The sequence below is a fragment of the Mastigoproctus giganteus genome, chromosome 10 (assembly GCF_048544385.1).
Source record: "Mastigoproctus giganteus isolate SK-2022 chromosome 10, ASM4854438v1, whole genome shotgun sequence".
Classification (NCBI taxonomy): Eukaryota; Metazoa; Arthropoda; class Arachnida; order Uropygi; family Thelyphonidae; genus Mastigoproctus; species Mastigoproctus giganteus.
The window spans coordinates 171,062,659-171,080,768 of record NC_143584.1 but is presented as its reverse complement, the minus strand read 5'-3'; the positions used below and the strand labels follow the sequence as shown (position 1 = coordinate 171,080,768).

The window sequence follows — 18,110 nt, the reverse complement described above, 5'->3', positions numbered from 1 at the left end:
CCATTTACTACCCAGGAACTCTTGAATTTTATCTGCCCATCTCTGCTGCTGACTTTCAGCTTTTCTTGGGTACCATTCTGTTATTTTCTTAGTCCATCTGTCATCACGTCTTTGAGCTATGTACCTGCCCAAGTCCATTTTAGTTCTTTAGTTTTGATAAGAATGTCCTTTACTTGTGTTTGTGGCGTCTCCATAGCCAGGTGGACAGGAACAGCAGTATAGCACACGCTTCTTGATTAGACCGGGATTCAAACACGTGACCACCAAATACGGAGGATGAGGAAAGGTCAGAGAATGACCACCGCATATCCACGGAGCAATATGGCTTTAGTTGCTAATGCTCCTAAAAACCAAAACAACAACAACAACTTGTGTTTGCTGCCTAATCCACGTGTTTCTCTTCTTATCCAACAGTCTGATTCCTAATATGATTTGTTCCATTATTCGTGGTGTAATTTTCAGCTTCTTCTCCATTCTTATGGAAGTGAAACTTGGGCATTCACCAAAAGTCATGGTGGGGAGTACACATTGGTTCATTATTTTACATTTCAGACAAATTGTGATATTGCTCCTCAGTATGGGACTATATTTCCCGAATGCTATCTATCCGAAATTTATTCTTCTTTTGACTTTCAGCCATTTATTATTGTTAGAGCTAATGACTTGTCCAAGATAAGTATATGAATCCAACTTTTCAATTTCCACTACTTCAACAATTATATCCCTTTATGTGGTATACTTTTTCATCATTACTTTTGTTTTAGCCATATTCATCTTTAATCTGAAATCCTTACTAACTCTGCGTAACTGATCAAGGTTTTCCTCTAATTCCTCGGGATTACGGCTTATGATCTCAAAGTCATCTGCAAATTATAAATGGTTTAGATACTCTCCGTTCACATCAACTCCTTTCTGCAACCTGTCCAATCTTCTGAAAGTTTCCTCAAGGGCAGCAGTAAACAACTTTAGAGATATTGTGTCTCCTTGTTGAACTCCTTTTGCAATTTTAATGCTACTGTCTTTGTCTAGTCTAATAAAGGAGGTAACATTTTCATATATTTTCTTAAAAATCATAATGTATGGGGTGTCTATGTGCCTTGTCTTCCCAGTGCCTGATACATTGCCTTATGCTATATGGAGTCAAATGCCATTTCATAATCCACAAATTCTAGGCATAATGGTGTTTTATATTCATTTGCTTTCTCCATTAGCTGTAACATTACATGAAGGTGATCCATAGTTGAGAATACTGTCCTAAAGCCAGCTTGCTCTTTTGGTTGATTCTCATTAAGTATTCTTTCTAATCTGTTAGTGGTGACCCTCGTGAACAACTTGTAGATGTGAGACAACAAGCTAATTGGTCTATAATTTCCAATTTCTGATTTGTCTCCTTTCTTATGCAGCAAAATTATGATTGCCTTATTCCACTCCTTAGTGGTAATGTCTTTCCTAATGTATTTTGTGAATTCTTGCCAGTTTCTGTGTCATGTCTCTTCCTCCCGATTTTTGATCCTTCATTTTCTTCAATGCATATTCTATCTCGTCAGGGAGGATATCGGATACGTCGTATGTACTGCAAATTTGTGATCCACCTTCCCCACTGCTAGCATCATTCCCTTGTTCCTCATATAATCCTTTTTTATTTTTTTTTTTATGTAAACCCCAAACATGAGATATATTACAACCTATGGTACTTAGTACCGTGCTTGGGTTGGAGGTTGAGAAGACGAAAGAAGATATTTGTTGACACTGGACTTGAACTTCTGTAGACTGTAATTTTCAGGAAATATGTATGAAGCAAGGTTGTTCCAGAAAACGGCAGTTGAATGAATAAACGAGGAAGATGAAAAGTTGGTTCTGTGAGTTTGAAGTTGGACAGTAAATTTCTGTTGGTTGGTGGCAGCACGTGTTCGGACTGTTTTGAAAGAGAGAGTGGGAATTATAGAAGCCAATTCAGAAGAATAGTGCCCATGGAAGTATCTGTAGAAGAGGCATGCAGCAGAAACAGTACGTCTATGAGACAGCGAGTGGAGAGACTCTGTTAGAGAGGAGTCATTAATTAACCTAATTGCCCTCTTCTGAATGGAATCAAGAAGCCTGAGAGAGAGGTTTTGGGGGCACCACCCCAGATGTGGGAACAATATTCCATGGCAGGACGGATTTGCGATTTATAGAGTGAGCAGCTGTTTGGAAGAAAAGTAACGCCGAGAGCGAAAGAGAAAACCAAGTTTTTTAGATGCAGAGGAAGCAATATTTGTAATGTGCTTGTGGCAAGAGAGATTAGAAGTAAGGGTAATCCCCAAAAGAGATATATCATTTTGCCTAGAAATCGGAGTGTCACTAAAGATAAGCATAGGAGCAGAAGAATCCTTTTTGAGAGATATAAGAGAAGACTGAGTTTTAGAAGGGCTAAAATCAACTAAGTTGTCTTTGCCCCACTGGAGACTTACCTGAAGATCGGCATTTAAGGAATTGGTAGCAGATTTTCGAGAAGTTGAAGCTGATTGAACAGGGCAAGGTTTCCGAAAATGGAAAGTGGAATGCAATGTGCTATCATCGGCAAAACTATGGATAGGATTTCCAGTCGATGGAAGAAGGTCATTAATATACAAGAGGAAAAGAGTGGGGTAAAGAACTGAACCTTGGGGGACACTGGCATTAGTGGAGAAGTTAGAAGACAGAGAGCCATCTACCATCACCTCAGTGAGCGATCAGAGAGAAAACTGGATAACCAATTACTAAAAACAGTTGGCAAACCATAAGATGGAAGCTTGTTTAGAAGACCTTTATGCCAAACACGATCGAATGCCTTTGAGATGTCAAGAGCAACTACTTGTGTTTCACAGAACCTTTCCACTGAATTAGTCCATAAATGGGTAACACAAGCCAGAACATCACCAGTGGATCGACACTGACAGAATCCATACTGGCAATCGTTGATCAGACTGAAGGTTTCTAGGTAGTTTAAGAGTTGGCGGTTAATTGATTTCTCCATTACTTTAAAAAGAGTAGCAGTAATTGCAATGGGACGATAATTGGATGGGAGGGATTTGTCACCCTTTTTAGGAACTGGCTGGATATGAGCAAATTTCCAAACAGAAGGAAAAACACCTTTGGAATAAGAAAGTGAAAAAAGGTGGCAAAGAATAGGAGTAAGTTCAGGAGCACAGGTTTTGAGAACAAGTGGAGAAATACCATCGGGACCTGGAGCTTTCTTAGCATCAAGATTCGTCAAAATCTTTCTGACATCCTTTTGACGGAAGACCACAGGAGGCATTGAATGGAGCGTGTTGGAAATGGTGGGAGGTGTTTTACCAAGATCATTAATATACGAGTTGGAAGAAAAATGGGATGCTAGCAGGTCAGCTTTATCCTTGGCTAAAGTGACAACAGAACCATTTGGTTTGGACAGAGGCGGGAGCAGAGATGGGAAAAAGTTGCGGCCAATAGCTTTGGCAAGGGACCAGAATGCTCAGCTACCATTAGGGCAAGAAGCAAGTTTTCTACTCTTGGCCTGTTCAAACTCTAGTTTGACTTATTAATAACTGCATTACAATTGTTGCAAGCTTTGGTGTAGGCAGATAAGGAAACTGAAAAATTAGAAACAAGCCAATTACAATATGCAAAATTCTTCTCTTGAACAGCCTTAGCACATTTATTGGAAAACCAAGTACGAGATTTTAAAGTGGAGTGTGGGATAAAGGATTCCATTCCTGCAAGAATAATTTCACTGACACGATCTGAGCAAACCTTGACATCCGAAGTTTTGAAACGGTAATCCGACCCAGGAAAAGAAGAAAAGAAGTCTCACAGGTCATACCATTTTGCATTCTTATAATGCCAAACAACACGAGGTTGGGAATAGCAATGAGATAAAGGCTCCATTAGAAAAGAGACAATCACCAAGTTGTGATCTGAAGTGTCTAAAGGAACTCTCACTTTGACCGTGTACTTAGATGGGTTGTTTGTGAGAAACAGGTCAAACATGTTGGCTGTATGATTAGTATTGTCCGGTATTCTTGTAGGTAAATGAACAATCTGTGCAAGGTCACTAGTAATTGCAAAAGCCTCAGCATCTCGACCAGCTGGGTCGGTATGACTAGAAAATGGAAGCCAGCTGGAGTTGTGAACATTAAAATCACCAAGGAAAATTACCTCACTGTTAGGAAAGTTGGACTGGAGAAAGTCAAGTTGCAAATAGAGGAAGTCAAAGAGATCCAAGTGATTAGTGGAGTTGGGAGAACGGTAGACACAACAGATGAATTTGACACAATGAGGTAGAGAGATTTTAAGCCAGAGAAGATCAAAGAGAGTAGATTCCAAATTGCCAAGTCTCTGACAAGGAATATCAGAACGGACATATGCACAAGTACCACCTTTGAGGCAAAAGGAATCATACAGCGAATAATTTGGGCATCTGAGATGAGCAGTAGTTGAATCAACCGATAACTGAGATTCTGTCAGAAAAAGTACATGGGATTTGGCAAACTGCAAGTGGAAATGGACATCGTTGGGATCTGAATTGAGACCACGTATATTTGTGAAATGAATTAGGAAGTGCTTGGGAGGTTTAGATCTTTTCGCAGATAAGCTTGCTCTATTAGTTTGACAATTCATGGTGTATTCAATAGTAAGAAAAAGTGGGTTGGACATGCTGTATGAAGTAATGAAATTTTTGGATATGGCGTATACATGGTAAGAATATACCGAGATCCTTGACATAACGTGGCCTCGACAATGCTCCCCGCATACACACTACTCGGACTCCCTCCAGTCACCATCTGGCAGAGTAGAGGTAGCAAGATTATACACTAGCTGATTCGGAAGCCTCCTAGAGAGTTACCAATAGGTTCGGTCTGGCGTACTAACTAGCGGCCGGCCTGCAAACACCGTTTTAGAGCTGTACTCTCGAAATGTAAGGAATATTGGATCTTGCCACGATGTTCATCATAACCTCAAAAATCATCATTCATATGCATGATGGAAGAGATAGGGAAGGGTTGACTTTATAGTAGTCTTCTGCTATTATAAGTACACCATTACTATTCTTTAGATTCAGTATCATTTGTCTTTCTGTATTACTGCTCATGACTGCTGATTTAAGTCCTTTGTTTTTCCTTAATTCTTGTTCTACTTTTCTTGTGTTAAATCTTCTTATGTCCTTTCCGAGTCTTTCTAATGGCTTTCAATAACTCAGTATACTCAATTTTGTCCTTGACAAATTTTTTCTTCTCTGGATTTCTTTTTTCCTATAGGTTTCTCGGGCTTTATCACTTTCAGAAAGTTGTTGTATGTTCAGAGCATGTAAATCCAAATTAAAGTATGTATGCATGTAATTAAGGAAAGACACTTTATCAAAATGAAAAACTTTAGTTTATTATTATAAAGGTTGTCATGACAATGCAATTTCCTTTACCTAGAATAGGATACTAAACTAAAGGCAAAACTTCTAGTCATCTGCATGATTACATCTTTGGGGCAAAAAATTAGGGTTTAACTCAAAGTTTGGCAAGCAGGGCCTTCAAGACCCCACTCTATTTTAGTAACTTCCTGCTCATCTTTTTTGGTCTGCACAGCTGAAACTCACAATACCTTTCAACAAAAGTGTTTCCTTTGATTTCTCCATTGGTCTTGAAATTACTCCATTGATTGAAAATTACAGAAATCTGTTAGTTTTCACATAAACAGTAAGAATGCAAGACCAAATCAATTAATAATAATAATTAAACCTATCCTTGATAATTATATGCAAATGATAAAAAACAATAATTTAATATTAGTGGCATCTCGTGCAGCCAATTATTGAAGCACAAGCCCTACATTTTATGGCAGTGCATTAAACTGTTACTTTTTTTTTTTTGGTAGTTGTTGGTGCATCGGCTTCTGTGGCCATAATGCACCTCCCAAGGTTTTTGCGGTACTTTGATCCCAACCCGCAACCTTTGGATTGCCAGGCAGACACTTTACCCACCTGGCTAGCCCGGTCGGCATTAAACTGTTATACTCTCTAGCTTTGTGTCATGGAAGAACTGAGTTTTTCAATTAACACCTCACTAGCTGTTAGTCAAGATAATAAGAGAGATGATAATATTTAAAACTCCCAAATAATGGGGGTTTTAGAGAATATGTCTAAAGCACTGCAGAAGGTATTGTAATTAAAAAAGAAAAAAAGAAAGGATTTTCACAGTTGTTTATAATAGATTGAATAATGATTGATTTAATCTACTGAATTATAATATATTAAAATAAAGACGGCATCAAAAAGTGAACAAGGTCGAATTATTTCTTGCCAATTTTTAAGGTTATATAAATGGGGTAACATTTTACCCCATTTACCCAAGTGATTACATCTTTGGGGCAAAAAATTAGGGTTTAACTTGAAGCAAGGTCTTCAAGACCCCACTCCATTTTAGTAACTTCCTGCTCGTCTTTTTTGGTATGCACAGCTGAAACTCACAATACCTTTCAACAAAAGTGTTTTCTTTGTTTTCTCCATTGAAAATTACAGAAATCTGTTAGTTTTCACATAAACAGTAAGATATATTTTGGCCTGAAGATGAGATCATACAGACAATCCAGAAAGCAGACTTTAATTAGCAAATTTGTATTAGGTGAGAAGTGTAATTTTGTGATGACAGTTCAATAACAAACAACTTTATTCATGCAGATAAAAATGCCCTCCCTTCATTACAGAAATTCTTATTTCAAAATTTCCATAAAATGTTTATAAAAGGGCAAATATAGCCTCCTTATTCCAAGGAATTCAAAAACTACCATTTCTAATATGATCCTACTTGTAGATTACATCCCTTTGTAAAAACTGAGTTTTAAACTAAAATAAATAAACAAATAAAAATTCATTAGATATTTAGCTTGTGAATTTCATAACACCTTTTGAGATCATTTATATTGGTAAATCAAAATGTATATTCATTATAAATAAAGAGGATGTTTTATGTGTTTTTTTTTTTTCCATATTTGAAATGTGAAAGAAAATAAAACCACTCAAAAGAATGTGAACTTAAATTACAAATAATGGAATCTGTTTCTAACTACAGATCATTTAATGATAATAATCATAATAAAAGAAAACCGAATACAAGATTCTTACCCATTATTAGGTTTGCTTTCATGTTATATCCATAATCAAAGTGAACAAAACTTAAATAATGGATGTGATAAACAAAATATGCTATAAATGGAGATGCCACTGCAACAGGAAGCCACGATGGTCTGGTTCCTAATGCTCTGTAAAATGAAATGCAATGTAAATTCATTTATACATAAATATATACAGTATACAATCAGGCTAGATTAATGTTGGTCGTGGCTATAGTAATCAGTTTCTTTAATTGCACATAAGACTACAGAAATCATTCTGACTGCTACAGTTTTACATAATTTTTATGCTTATGCTTGTATATTGCATAAAAGAATATAGGGTTTTGTTCGGTTTTTTTAAAATTGTTCTGACTTGATTCACTATATATAAAGTGAAAGTGTAATATAAGGAGGGCTAAAAAAAATCATAAAAAACAACATATTAATATTTGTGGTGGCAAAATGATGCAATGAAATAAACTTATGTAGCAGCATAAAAAATAACCAGGAGTAATCAATGTTGCTTTCCTTCAATTCATTTCAAACTTCCACAAGAGTAGGTGGGAGTTCATTCCAAAAATAACACTCTTTGACTAAGGTAAAATTTTCAGACATCTATTCTACAACTATTTCTTCTTAATTTAAATTTATGCCTCATCAAGTATATTACATGACTAAGCATAATGATGCATTCAGTTTTAATTTTCTCAACCTTTTCGAAGCCATAAACACCTCAATCAGCTCACAATGCAGATGCACAGTTTTGAAATGCTAACTTTCAGAATAATCTCTTTATATATCTCTTTTGATAAGAATACTTCTTTATGCCCTTAATCTTGTTGCTCTCCTCCATATCCTTCCAAACAAGTTCACATATTTTCTAAAATGCTATCTCCAAATCTGTATGCAATATTTAAGATGTAGCCTAGCTGCTATACATCAGTGATGACAAAACTCCACAAAGAGATGGAATAATCATCTCTTTGTTTCTAGTAGCAAAGATGCTATACATTAGTGACAAAACTCCACAAGCAGTTCTTGCAGCCTGTCTATGCTGTTCAGAGACTTATCAGTCACTAATGCACCTAAAACCCTATAAGAACAACAAGTGGTAAGCTATCCTAGGCTTACTACTATTCAGATGCAAGGTCTTGTGTTTTCCAGTGTTAGAACTCAGCTGTCATCTGTCAGCTACTGAAAATAATTTACTGAGGTCTTGTTGAAGTAACAATCTGATTACTGTCTTTGAACATCTTTGTATCACAAGTAAAGTTAAATTTGAAATACTTCAAATTTAATGTAAGACATATTTGAAATATGTCTTTTAATATCATTAACAAATATTAGAAACAGTAAGGGACAAAGAACCAAACCATTTAGGACTGCAGTTATAATATTATCAATGACAATCATTTACAGGGGATTGTATCAAAAGCTTTAGCAATCTACATAGATTTCAAAATTATTTTTTGCAACCAGTTCTTTAGTCACAACCTCATAGTAGCTAATTAGATTAGTCGGGAATGAACCCCCCTCCTAATAGAGCTGAGCTCTAATTCTTTTATAATTCCATTCCTGTCTAGAAGATCCTGTATTACATTCTTAACCAGGAACTCCATAATCTTCCTGAGTACAGAAGTCAAACTTCCAGTTCTGTAGTTGCTTATTTCATCCTCAGAGTCATCTTTTTTGAATAGGAGAGATGGTTAGCACATTAGCATTAGTAGAAGCATATGATGCAAAAAACCAAGCTTATACAGCATCAGCCAAAAAAAAAAAAAAAAAATCCCATTTCACTCATCCATTCACACCAAACGTCTGCCCAGTTCTCCCTAGAATTTATTTAAGCTATCAACTTCCACAATGACAGTTGAAAGTTTGTTCCAGCAATCCACTGGCTAAAGGCAAACTTCCACAATCTATTCTACAATTCTTCCCTCAATTTGAATTTATGACCGCCCCATGGGTGGAATCTGAGAAAGAGGGAGAATCCCATCAGCACTGAGCCTACTCAAACCATTCAAGGCCTTATACACCTCAATCAGACTACATCGCAGGTGCCCGTTGCCCAGATGATGCAATTTGCAGAACTAAGCCTTCATCAGTAAGGGCACCCCTCACCAATCTTGTTGTCCTACTCTGTACTCATTCTAGCAACTCTACATCCTTCCTAAAATGAGGCCTCCAGACCTGTATGCAATACTCAAGGCCTGGCCATCGCCTTATACAAGGGGATAATCACATCCTTATCCCCGCTAGAAAAAATTCTGTATATAATTGACAAGACCCCATGATTTGCTCAGATATAGCCTGTCTGCACTGCTAAGAAAACTTCATATCTGACTACACAATTACCCCCAGTTCTCTCTCATTCTCCACTTGAGGTCTCTGCACAATTACCCCCAGTTCTCTCTCATTCTCCACCACATGGTCCTTGAGGTTGTCACAGACATTCTCTCACACATGACAGACAAGCTGTACTTGCTACCTGGGAGTCTAAAATGCTGATGAAACTGATATTCGGGTGACATTCAAGTCAAGTGGACCCAATTTTGGTGAAGTCCAGACAGTCTGTGACAGCCAAATCCTCTGCTTGCACCTTCATTCTGGTGGGACTGTTAGTAATCCTGGGTATAACCTCCATGCACAAGCACACTGTGGGTGACCACCAAGGTGTGAACCAACGTAAGCAGGGGTCAAGTTGTGGCACCCACACCACATGGAGGACTGCCATCCCTCTGTGTTACCAGGCAATACTAGGTGGTAGATGACTCTCATCAACCAGTGCAATACCACCACTTTGCTTATTCAAGGCTTGAAGTGGTGTAACCCATGTTTAGTCTCCAGAGCTAAGTTCCCGTCAACCCTTCCCCACCTCTTCCATCATGCAGTATGACTGATGACTTTTGAGGTTATGATGAACATCATGGCGAGATCCAATCTTCCTTACATTTCGAGGGTAAGGCTCTAAAAAGGTGTTCGTAGGGCAGCTGCTAGTTAGTACACCAGACCGAACCTATTGATAACTCTTTAGAAGGATTCCGGATCAGCTAGTGTATAATCTTGCTACCTCTACTCTGCCAGATAGTGATTGGAGGGAGTCCGAGTAGTGTGTATGCGGGGGGCATTGTCGAGGCCACATTATGTCAAGGATCTGAGTATATTCTTATCATGTGTACACCATATCCAAAAATTTCATTACTTCATACAGCATGTCCCTGCACTTTTTGTTACTACTGAATACACCATGAATTGTCAAACTAGTAAGCTTATCTGCGAAAAGATCTAAACCTCCCAAACACTTCCTAGTTCATTTCACAAATATACGTGGTCTTAATTCTAATCTCAATGACGTCCATTTCCACTTGCAGTCTGCTTGATTTGGTTTGATTTTTGATTTGGTAGTTGTTGGCGCATCGGCTTCTGTGGCCATATTGCACCTCCCAAGGTTTTTGCAGTACTTTGATCCAAGCCCGAGGCGGGAATCGAACCCGCGACCTTTGGGTCTTGCAGTCTGCCAAACTACATGTACTCCCCTTCTGACAGAAACCCAGTTATCAGTTGATTCAACTACTGCTCATCTCAATTGCCCAAATTATTCACTGTATGATTCCTTTTGCCTCAAAGGGTATTTGTGCATATGTCCGTTCCGATATTCCCTGTCAGAGACTTGGTAATTTGGAATCTCCTCTTTTCGATCTTCTCTGGCTTAAAATCTCTCTACCTCATTGTGTCAAATTCATCTGTTGTCTCTACGGTTCTCCCAACTCCATTAATCACTTCAAGCTCTTTGACTTTCTCCAGTCCAACTTTCCTAACAGTGAGGTAATTTTCCTTGGTGATTTTAATGTTCACAACTCCAGCTGGCTTCCGTTTTCTAGTCACACCTACCCAGCTGGTCGAGATGCTGAGGCTTTTGCAATTACTAATGACCTTGCACAGATTGTTCATTTACCTACAAGGATACCGACAATACTAACCATGATCCGATGATAGCACATTGCATTACACTTTCCATTTTGAGAAACCTTACCCTGCTCAATCAGCTTCAACTTCTCGAATATCCGCTACCAATTCCTTAAATCCCGATCTCCAGTGGGGCAAAGACAACTTAGTTGATTTCAATCCTTCCAAAACTCAGCCTTGTCTTATATCTCTCAAAAAGGATTCTTCTGCTCCTATGCTTATCTTTGGTGACACTCCGATTTCTAGGCAAAATGATATTTCTCTTTTGGGGATTACCCTGACTTCTAATCTATCTTGGCACAAGCACATTGCAAATATTGCTTCCTCTGCATCTAAAAAACTTGGTTTTCTCTTTCGTTCTCGGTGTTACTTTTCTTTCAAACAGCTGTTCACTCTGTACAAATCGCAAATCCACCCTACCATGGAATATTGTTCCCACATCTGGGGTGGTGCCCCCAAAACCTCTCTCAGGCTTCTAGATTCCATTCAGAAGAGGGCAGTTAGGTTAATGACTCCTCTCTAACAGAGTCTCTCCACCCACTGTCTCATAGGTGTACTGTTTCTACTGCACGCCTTTTCTACAGATACTTCGATGGGCACAGTTCTTCTGAATGGGCTTCTGTAATTCTCGCTCTCTCTCTTTCAAAACAGTCCGAACACATGCATCCACCAGCCAACATCCATTTACTGTCCAACTTCAAACTTACAGAACCAACTTTTCATCTTCCTCGTTTATTCATTCGACTGCCGTTTTCTGGAACAACCTTTCTTCATATGTATTTCCTGAAAATTACAGTTTACAGAAGCTCAAGTCTAATGTCAACAAATATCTTTTTTCGTCTTCTCAACCTGCAACCCAAGCACGGTATTAAGTACTATAGGTTCTAATACCTCTCGTGTTTGGGGTTTTTGTAAAAAAAAAAAAAAAAAAAAAACTACCCTGAATGTAACACCACATGGTTGGTATATTTCTCTGGGGTTACTGCTACCCATATGCAGTACTTTGCATTTGTCAATGTTAAAAATCACTTGCCACTTCTCAGCCCACCTGCCCAACTTTCCTAGATGCTGCTGCAGTAGCATACTGTCATTAACAACCCTGCCAACCTTTGTATCATCTGCAAACTTGGATATTAAGCCTGATATGCCTTCATTAATATCACTGATAAATACAGAAAACAACAACGGCCCAACACAGACCCCCGAGGGACTCCACTAATAACATTAGTCCCCGAAGAGCAGTGTCCGTCGATTACCACTGTCTGTCTTCTCCCACTCAACCATCGTTTTATCCATTGAAGCAACTTGCTCTTAATGCCATACTACTCCAATTTGTACAGTAGTCTTCCATGTGCAACACTATCAAAGATTTCCTGAAATCCAAGTATATGATATCAAAATTATATCCAGTTCCTTTGTGACCACATCATAGTATCGAATGAAACTGGTCAGATAAGACTTCCCCTTAACAAACCCATTCTGTGTCTGAATTATTACTGCAGTCTTGTCTAGATGATCCTGCAATGCTTCTTTAACTCCATTATTTTCCCAGAACAGAAGATAATCTAACAGGTCTATATTTGTTCGTGTCGCCCTTTGATCCCCGATCCCCCTTTGTGAATTGGAGATACATTTGCAGATCGCCAATTCATGGGGACCTCCCCCTGAGTCCAACGATCAAATTACAAAATCATTTAGCTCCCTGTTAAGAGTTTAATAAGCTTCTGTTCTCCCCTTCCCTATAGAATTCCTCATGTGTGAATGTAGATGCAAATTACTCATTCAGTTTGGCAGCTATCTGAGCAGGATCATGTACAGTCAAACCATTGATATCAAGCGGACCAATCTGATTTATCCCATTCCTTTTAGAGTATATAAATCTTTGCTGTTTTTCTTTGAATCCTTTGCCAAAGATTTCTCATAATCTGCCTTTGCTTGCCTAACCTCGTTTGTGACTTTATTACAGACTAGCTTATGTCTACCATTAGCTTCTGTGTCGCCTGTTAATTTATATGCATCCTTATTAGTTCATTTGATATCCACTTGGGCCTAAACCTTGAACAGTATTTCTTAGTTGGTATGAAAAGCCTAGTAGCTTCTAAGGTTAATTCCTTGAATGCTTCCAATTTATAATTTGCCATTGGTCCCACTGTATAGAATTTAAAAAAGGGACTTTGCCTGAATCCAAGAGTGTTGTTTGTTTGTGGTGTGCATATATATATTTATATTTGCTGATGTTACCTAAGTTTGCTTCTTTGCGTCATAATAATACTAATAATAAATACTAAAAATAAATACATAATAATAATAAATACTAAAAATAATAATACTAATAATAATACTAATAGTAGCTAAAGGTCTGCTGACTTCTTTTGCCATTCAATATAATTGAATATATTCCACTGGTTCCTGATACCTTGTTCACTTTTAACTGTAATAACTTTGCTTCTAGTCCCTTTTATTTCCAATAAGTTTTATCTAGGTATCAAGTTTATCCTTCCACTCATCAGTCAGGCACTGTTCCTTTCTTTTCTTACGAAAAATTGTTTAGCTTTTTTTTTGTTGAAATGAGAATGGAGTTTTATTATGTTTTACATTATTTATGCTGTTTTTGTGAAATTTCTTGTGCTGTATGCATATTTTCTTATACTCTCTTCCCTCAATTTCCAGCTTTAGAGAGAGAGAGAGAGAAATTCTCCAAAAAATTCACATGCACATGATGGAGCATACAGAGCCAAATTGCAGTTGCCAGTGGTGCAAATATTACTAAATATTCATATCCCTATTGATTAAAGACAAATTTGATGTTTGTTTAGGTTTAACTGGCATTAGAAATGAAGACTATAATGCACCAGGCCAAGGTAATAAAATTCAAATTATAATAATAATAATAAAAACAAGTTCCCAGTAAGTTTTAGTTAGGCCACTTCAATTCCAGTAGTAATGCAGATAGCTTCATGGTGGGTTGGGTCTAGCCATTACAGTATGTGAAATGTATGGATCAAATAGAATAGCTGATCCATACACTTTGGACCACAATCTAGTTTAGAATACACAAGTGCATAATAGAGTCAAAACAAGGTGCAAAATCTGCACTTTAGTTGTTAGACAAAAAATGGCATGCAAGATTTTTAGTGACTGATGGGAACAGGCCATTACGTTTAAAGGATATACACTGAATTATGACCACCTACCGAATACTTCGTAGGTCCTCCTTTTGCCCTCAATACAGCAGCTATCCGATGTGGCATTGATTCAACAAGATTTTGGAAGCGTTCGGAAGGTATAGCCAACCAAGCTGTGTGTAATGCAGCTAGCAATGCAGGTATGGAGGTGATTGGTGTATCCAGATGCCTAATATGCCTTTCCATAGTGTCCCATAAGTGCTCTATGAGACTGATATTGAAGGACGTTCGGAGGCCAATCGATAAGCTGGAAGTCAGAACTGTGTTCCCCAAACTATTTCTGCACAACAAGTGCCCGATGGCTCGGCGCATTGTCATCTTGGACAACACCATTGCCATTCGGGAAAAAGTGTAACATAGCAGGGTGTACACAGTCAGCAAGCAGTTGATGATAGCGGAGACCACTGATACATTGTTCCAAATGCACCAAGGGTCCAAGTTCCAGCCAGTGAAACATGCCCCACACCATACAACGCTTCCACCAGCCTGCACTTTTGATACCATGCATGATGGTTCAAGAGACTCATGTTGTTGATGCCAAATCCATACACTACCATCCACAGTGAGGAGTAAATTACATGACTCATCCGACCAGCACATCTTATTTCAGTCTTCTAATGTCCAACTTGCATGCTCTTTGCACCAGGCGAGTCTTTTACACTGATGAACATCGGTTAGCAGAGGATGCTGTAGGGGTCTTCTGCTGGTATAGCCCATATGTGCGATGCATGGTCATGCCAGATATTGTTCCAGGTTGGCCCATGTTGTATTAGATAGTCAACTCTTCAACAGTGCTGGGCCTGTTTGCCTGTACAAGTTGTCGGACCCGGAGCTCACCTCTAACATCAACCTTTCACTTACCTTTACAGTTTTGCCATCGGGTCGTTGTTTGACCATATTGATGCCAGTCCTGGTACACTTTAACTATGGCAGCTCTCGAACACTCCACCAGTTCAGCCATTTGGGAAATCGAGGCACCAGCTCATCGAGAACCCACAATCTGTCCTTTATCAAAGTCCGATAAATCCTTCCTTTCGAAATTTTATCATGGTCGAAATTTTACTACCTACTGCACTCTCGTAGCTCATGTGGTCAATGGGTCGCATTCAGTTTTCATAGTGGTGGTGATAATTCAGTGATCACTCAGTGTATGTATAAAAGATAAAACTGGTCATGAATTAAAAGGAATTGTATATATTTAAACAAGTTCAGAGATTATGAAAAATTTAAAAACAGCTGACACATGATCACTGTCGGATATAATCTGGCTGAGCATATAAGTTGTAAGGCTCAGTCAAAAAATTAAGAGTGTGGTGTTCATCTATAAAATGACGGCACTCACACAAACTATCATGGGTTGTTGAAATAATATTATACATCTCAGACACACCGGGGAAGGGGGGAGGGGGTCATTAGCATTAGTGGAGGCATATGATGCAAGAAAGCAAGCTTATACAGCATCAGCCAAAAAAAAAAAAAAAAAATCCTTCCGATTTCACTCATCCAGTCACTCCAAATATTTGTCTAGTGCAGCCTTAAATTTATTTAAGCTATCAACTTCCACAACAACAGATGGAAGTTTGTTCCAGCAATTAACTACCCACTGGCTAAAGGCAAACTTCTACACATCTATTCTACAACTGTCTTTCCTCAATTTAAATCTACGCCCCCTCAGGTTCTTAATCTGAGCAAGCGGAAGTATCCCATCCGCAGTGGAAGTATCCCTTCCTGTCCTGTCTATCCTTTCTGTAGACGTTGTACTCCCCAAATTCCAGTTCTGCATTCCTTATATCTGTGTGACACCATGTCTCTGATATCCCAACAATATCTGCCTTTGATGTTTTGAGGAATACCTCAAATTCATCAAATTTATTTACCAAACTTCTATCATTGGTGTACACGCCAGTATACATGTACCTGTCCCTATTCTTAGCTACCCTAACACAACCCACGTGTTTACTTGTACCGCAATGACTCCCAGCAGTCTCTGAAATATCCTGCATCTTGTTTTCCAGGCTGCTGCTCATTCCAATAGAAGCAGTGCAATATACACCTCAATCAGATCACCTTGCAGGTGCCTAGTCTCTAGATGCTACAACTTGCAGAAGTTTAGCCCCTCTTGGTAAGAGCACCCCTTTGTTCATTTCACCAATCTTGTTTCCCTTCTATGTACTCATTCTAGCAACTCTACATCCTTCCTAAAATGAGGCCTCCAGACCTGTACGCAGTACTCAAAGTGTGGCCTGGCCTGACCATTGCTAGCAAAATTCCTATATATCATTGACAAAACTCCATGAACTGCTTTGGCACCCTGTCTGCACTGCTCAGAGAACTTTGTATCTGACTGCACAATTACCCCCAGGCCTTTTTCATTCTCCACCTCCCTGAGTGTAGTACCAGTTGGTATGTTTCTTTTGGGTTACTGCTACCCAAATGAAGTACTTTGCATTTGTCAATGTTAAACTTTAGTTGCCACTTCTTAGTCCATCTGCCTAACTTTTCTAGATCCTGTTGCAGTACCATACTGTCTTTACTGTCATTAACAACCTTGCCAATCTTTGTATCATCTGCAAACTGTATTTCTGTACATCCGTATTTCCCTTGATTAAGCCAATTTTAGCAACGGAATACATTTGTCTAAAGAGGTTAAAGTACAAGTTGAAGTCTCCTATTTTTATTGGGTGCCAATTATGTGAGCAATTGAAAATTTAGCATTAGTGCAATGAAAAACTCTTATTGTGGGGTTAGATCTATACCCAAGACAGTTTCTATGTTGAATAGGATTCAAAAGATGAATCACTTTTTTGTGAATGCCACAAAAGAATTTAAGAATGGCCTAAGGGTGCACTGAAGAACACAACTTGTGACTATTGAAATATTCAAGGATGACATATGCATTTGTCTATTTTTCTTTTGCATTGTAAACCTCTCTAGCCTTGGCTGTTCAGATGTATTTACTTTATGTTAATGTTTCTTATGCAACTAAGTTAGCAGCACTTCTTACACAATTTTCAAGATTTAGTGTTTTGGACATCACTTATATGCACCAGTTAATCGGCAAGATTATATTATTTGATAATGATATTTTAGCATCACTTGACATTGTCTCAATGTTGACACAGAATATGCCACAATAAAGTTATGCAAATTACTCATAATACTTTAAAGAAGCATACAACTCTTACAGCAGACAGTATCTTAAAGTTAACTTAATTTCTTATCCTTCAGGCACAAACAAATATACAATGATTTGGTTCAGACACACAAACAGATATACACACAGAAATGAAATTCCTAATCCCTAATAGGATTAGGAATTTCAGTCCCATTCAGAAATATACTTAGCATCTGTATTCTGGACTCTTCCCCACCAACTGTTAAGCTATGCATCTAATATACAGATGATGTACAGATAATATCAGACCAGCAAACTGTCAATAACCTATTTCAGCAGTTTAATTCTGTGCATAACAGATTAAAATATACTTTAAAACTGGAAATGCAAACTTCCTAAACCTCAATAGTTTTAACCATAGTACTCAAATAAATACTCACATTTATAAAAAGAACACATATGCACACAGAGTTTTTACCTTTATTCACATCATTCCCAGTGTTAAAAAAAATCTGTATTATACACTCAGGTTTACATTGCTGTAAAGCACTGTTTCAAAGTAGACAACTTAGAAACTGAACTACACAGTTCAGCTTTTAAGTCTTAATTATCAATGCCTTTTCTAAGAGAAAATATCCAACTCAATTAATTTATAATACAATATGGAAGTTGTTAAAAATTGGTTAAATAATACCCCCCACCCCAACAGAAAAAAAAATCTATTACACAAAATATTAAAATTG

General features: G+C 38.0%; 1 protein-coding gene across 1 annotated transcript in view; it reads right to left on the bottom strand.

Moving 5' to 3' along the window:
- PGAP3 (Per1-like protein PGAP3) overlaps positions 1 to 18,110 on the bottom strand; it is a 73,349-nt gene that overhangs the window by 30,829 nt on the left and 24,410 nt on the right. The window contains exon 5 of the mRNA XM_090382817.1: positions 7,112 to 7,248. Coding sequence (XP_090238943.1) covers positions 7,112 to 7,248 — 137 coding nt within the window. The remainder of the gene's footprint in view (positions 1 to 7,111; positions 7,249 to 18,110) is intronic.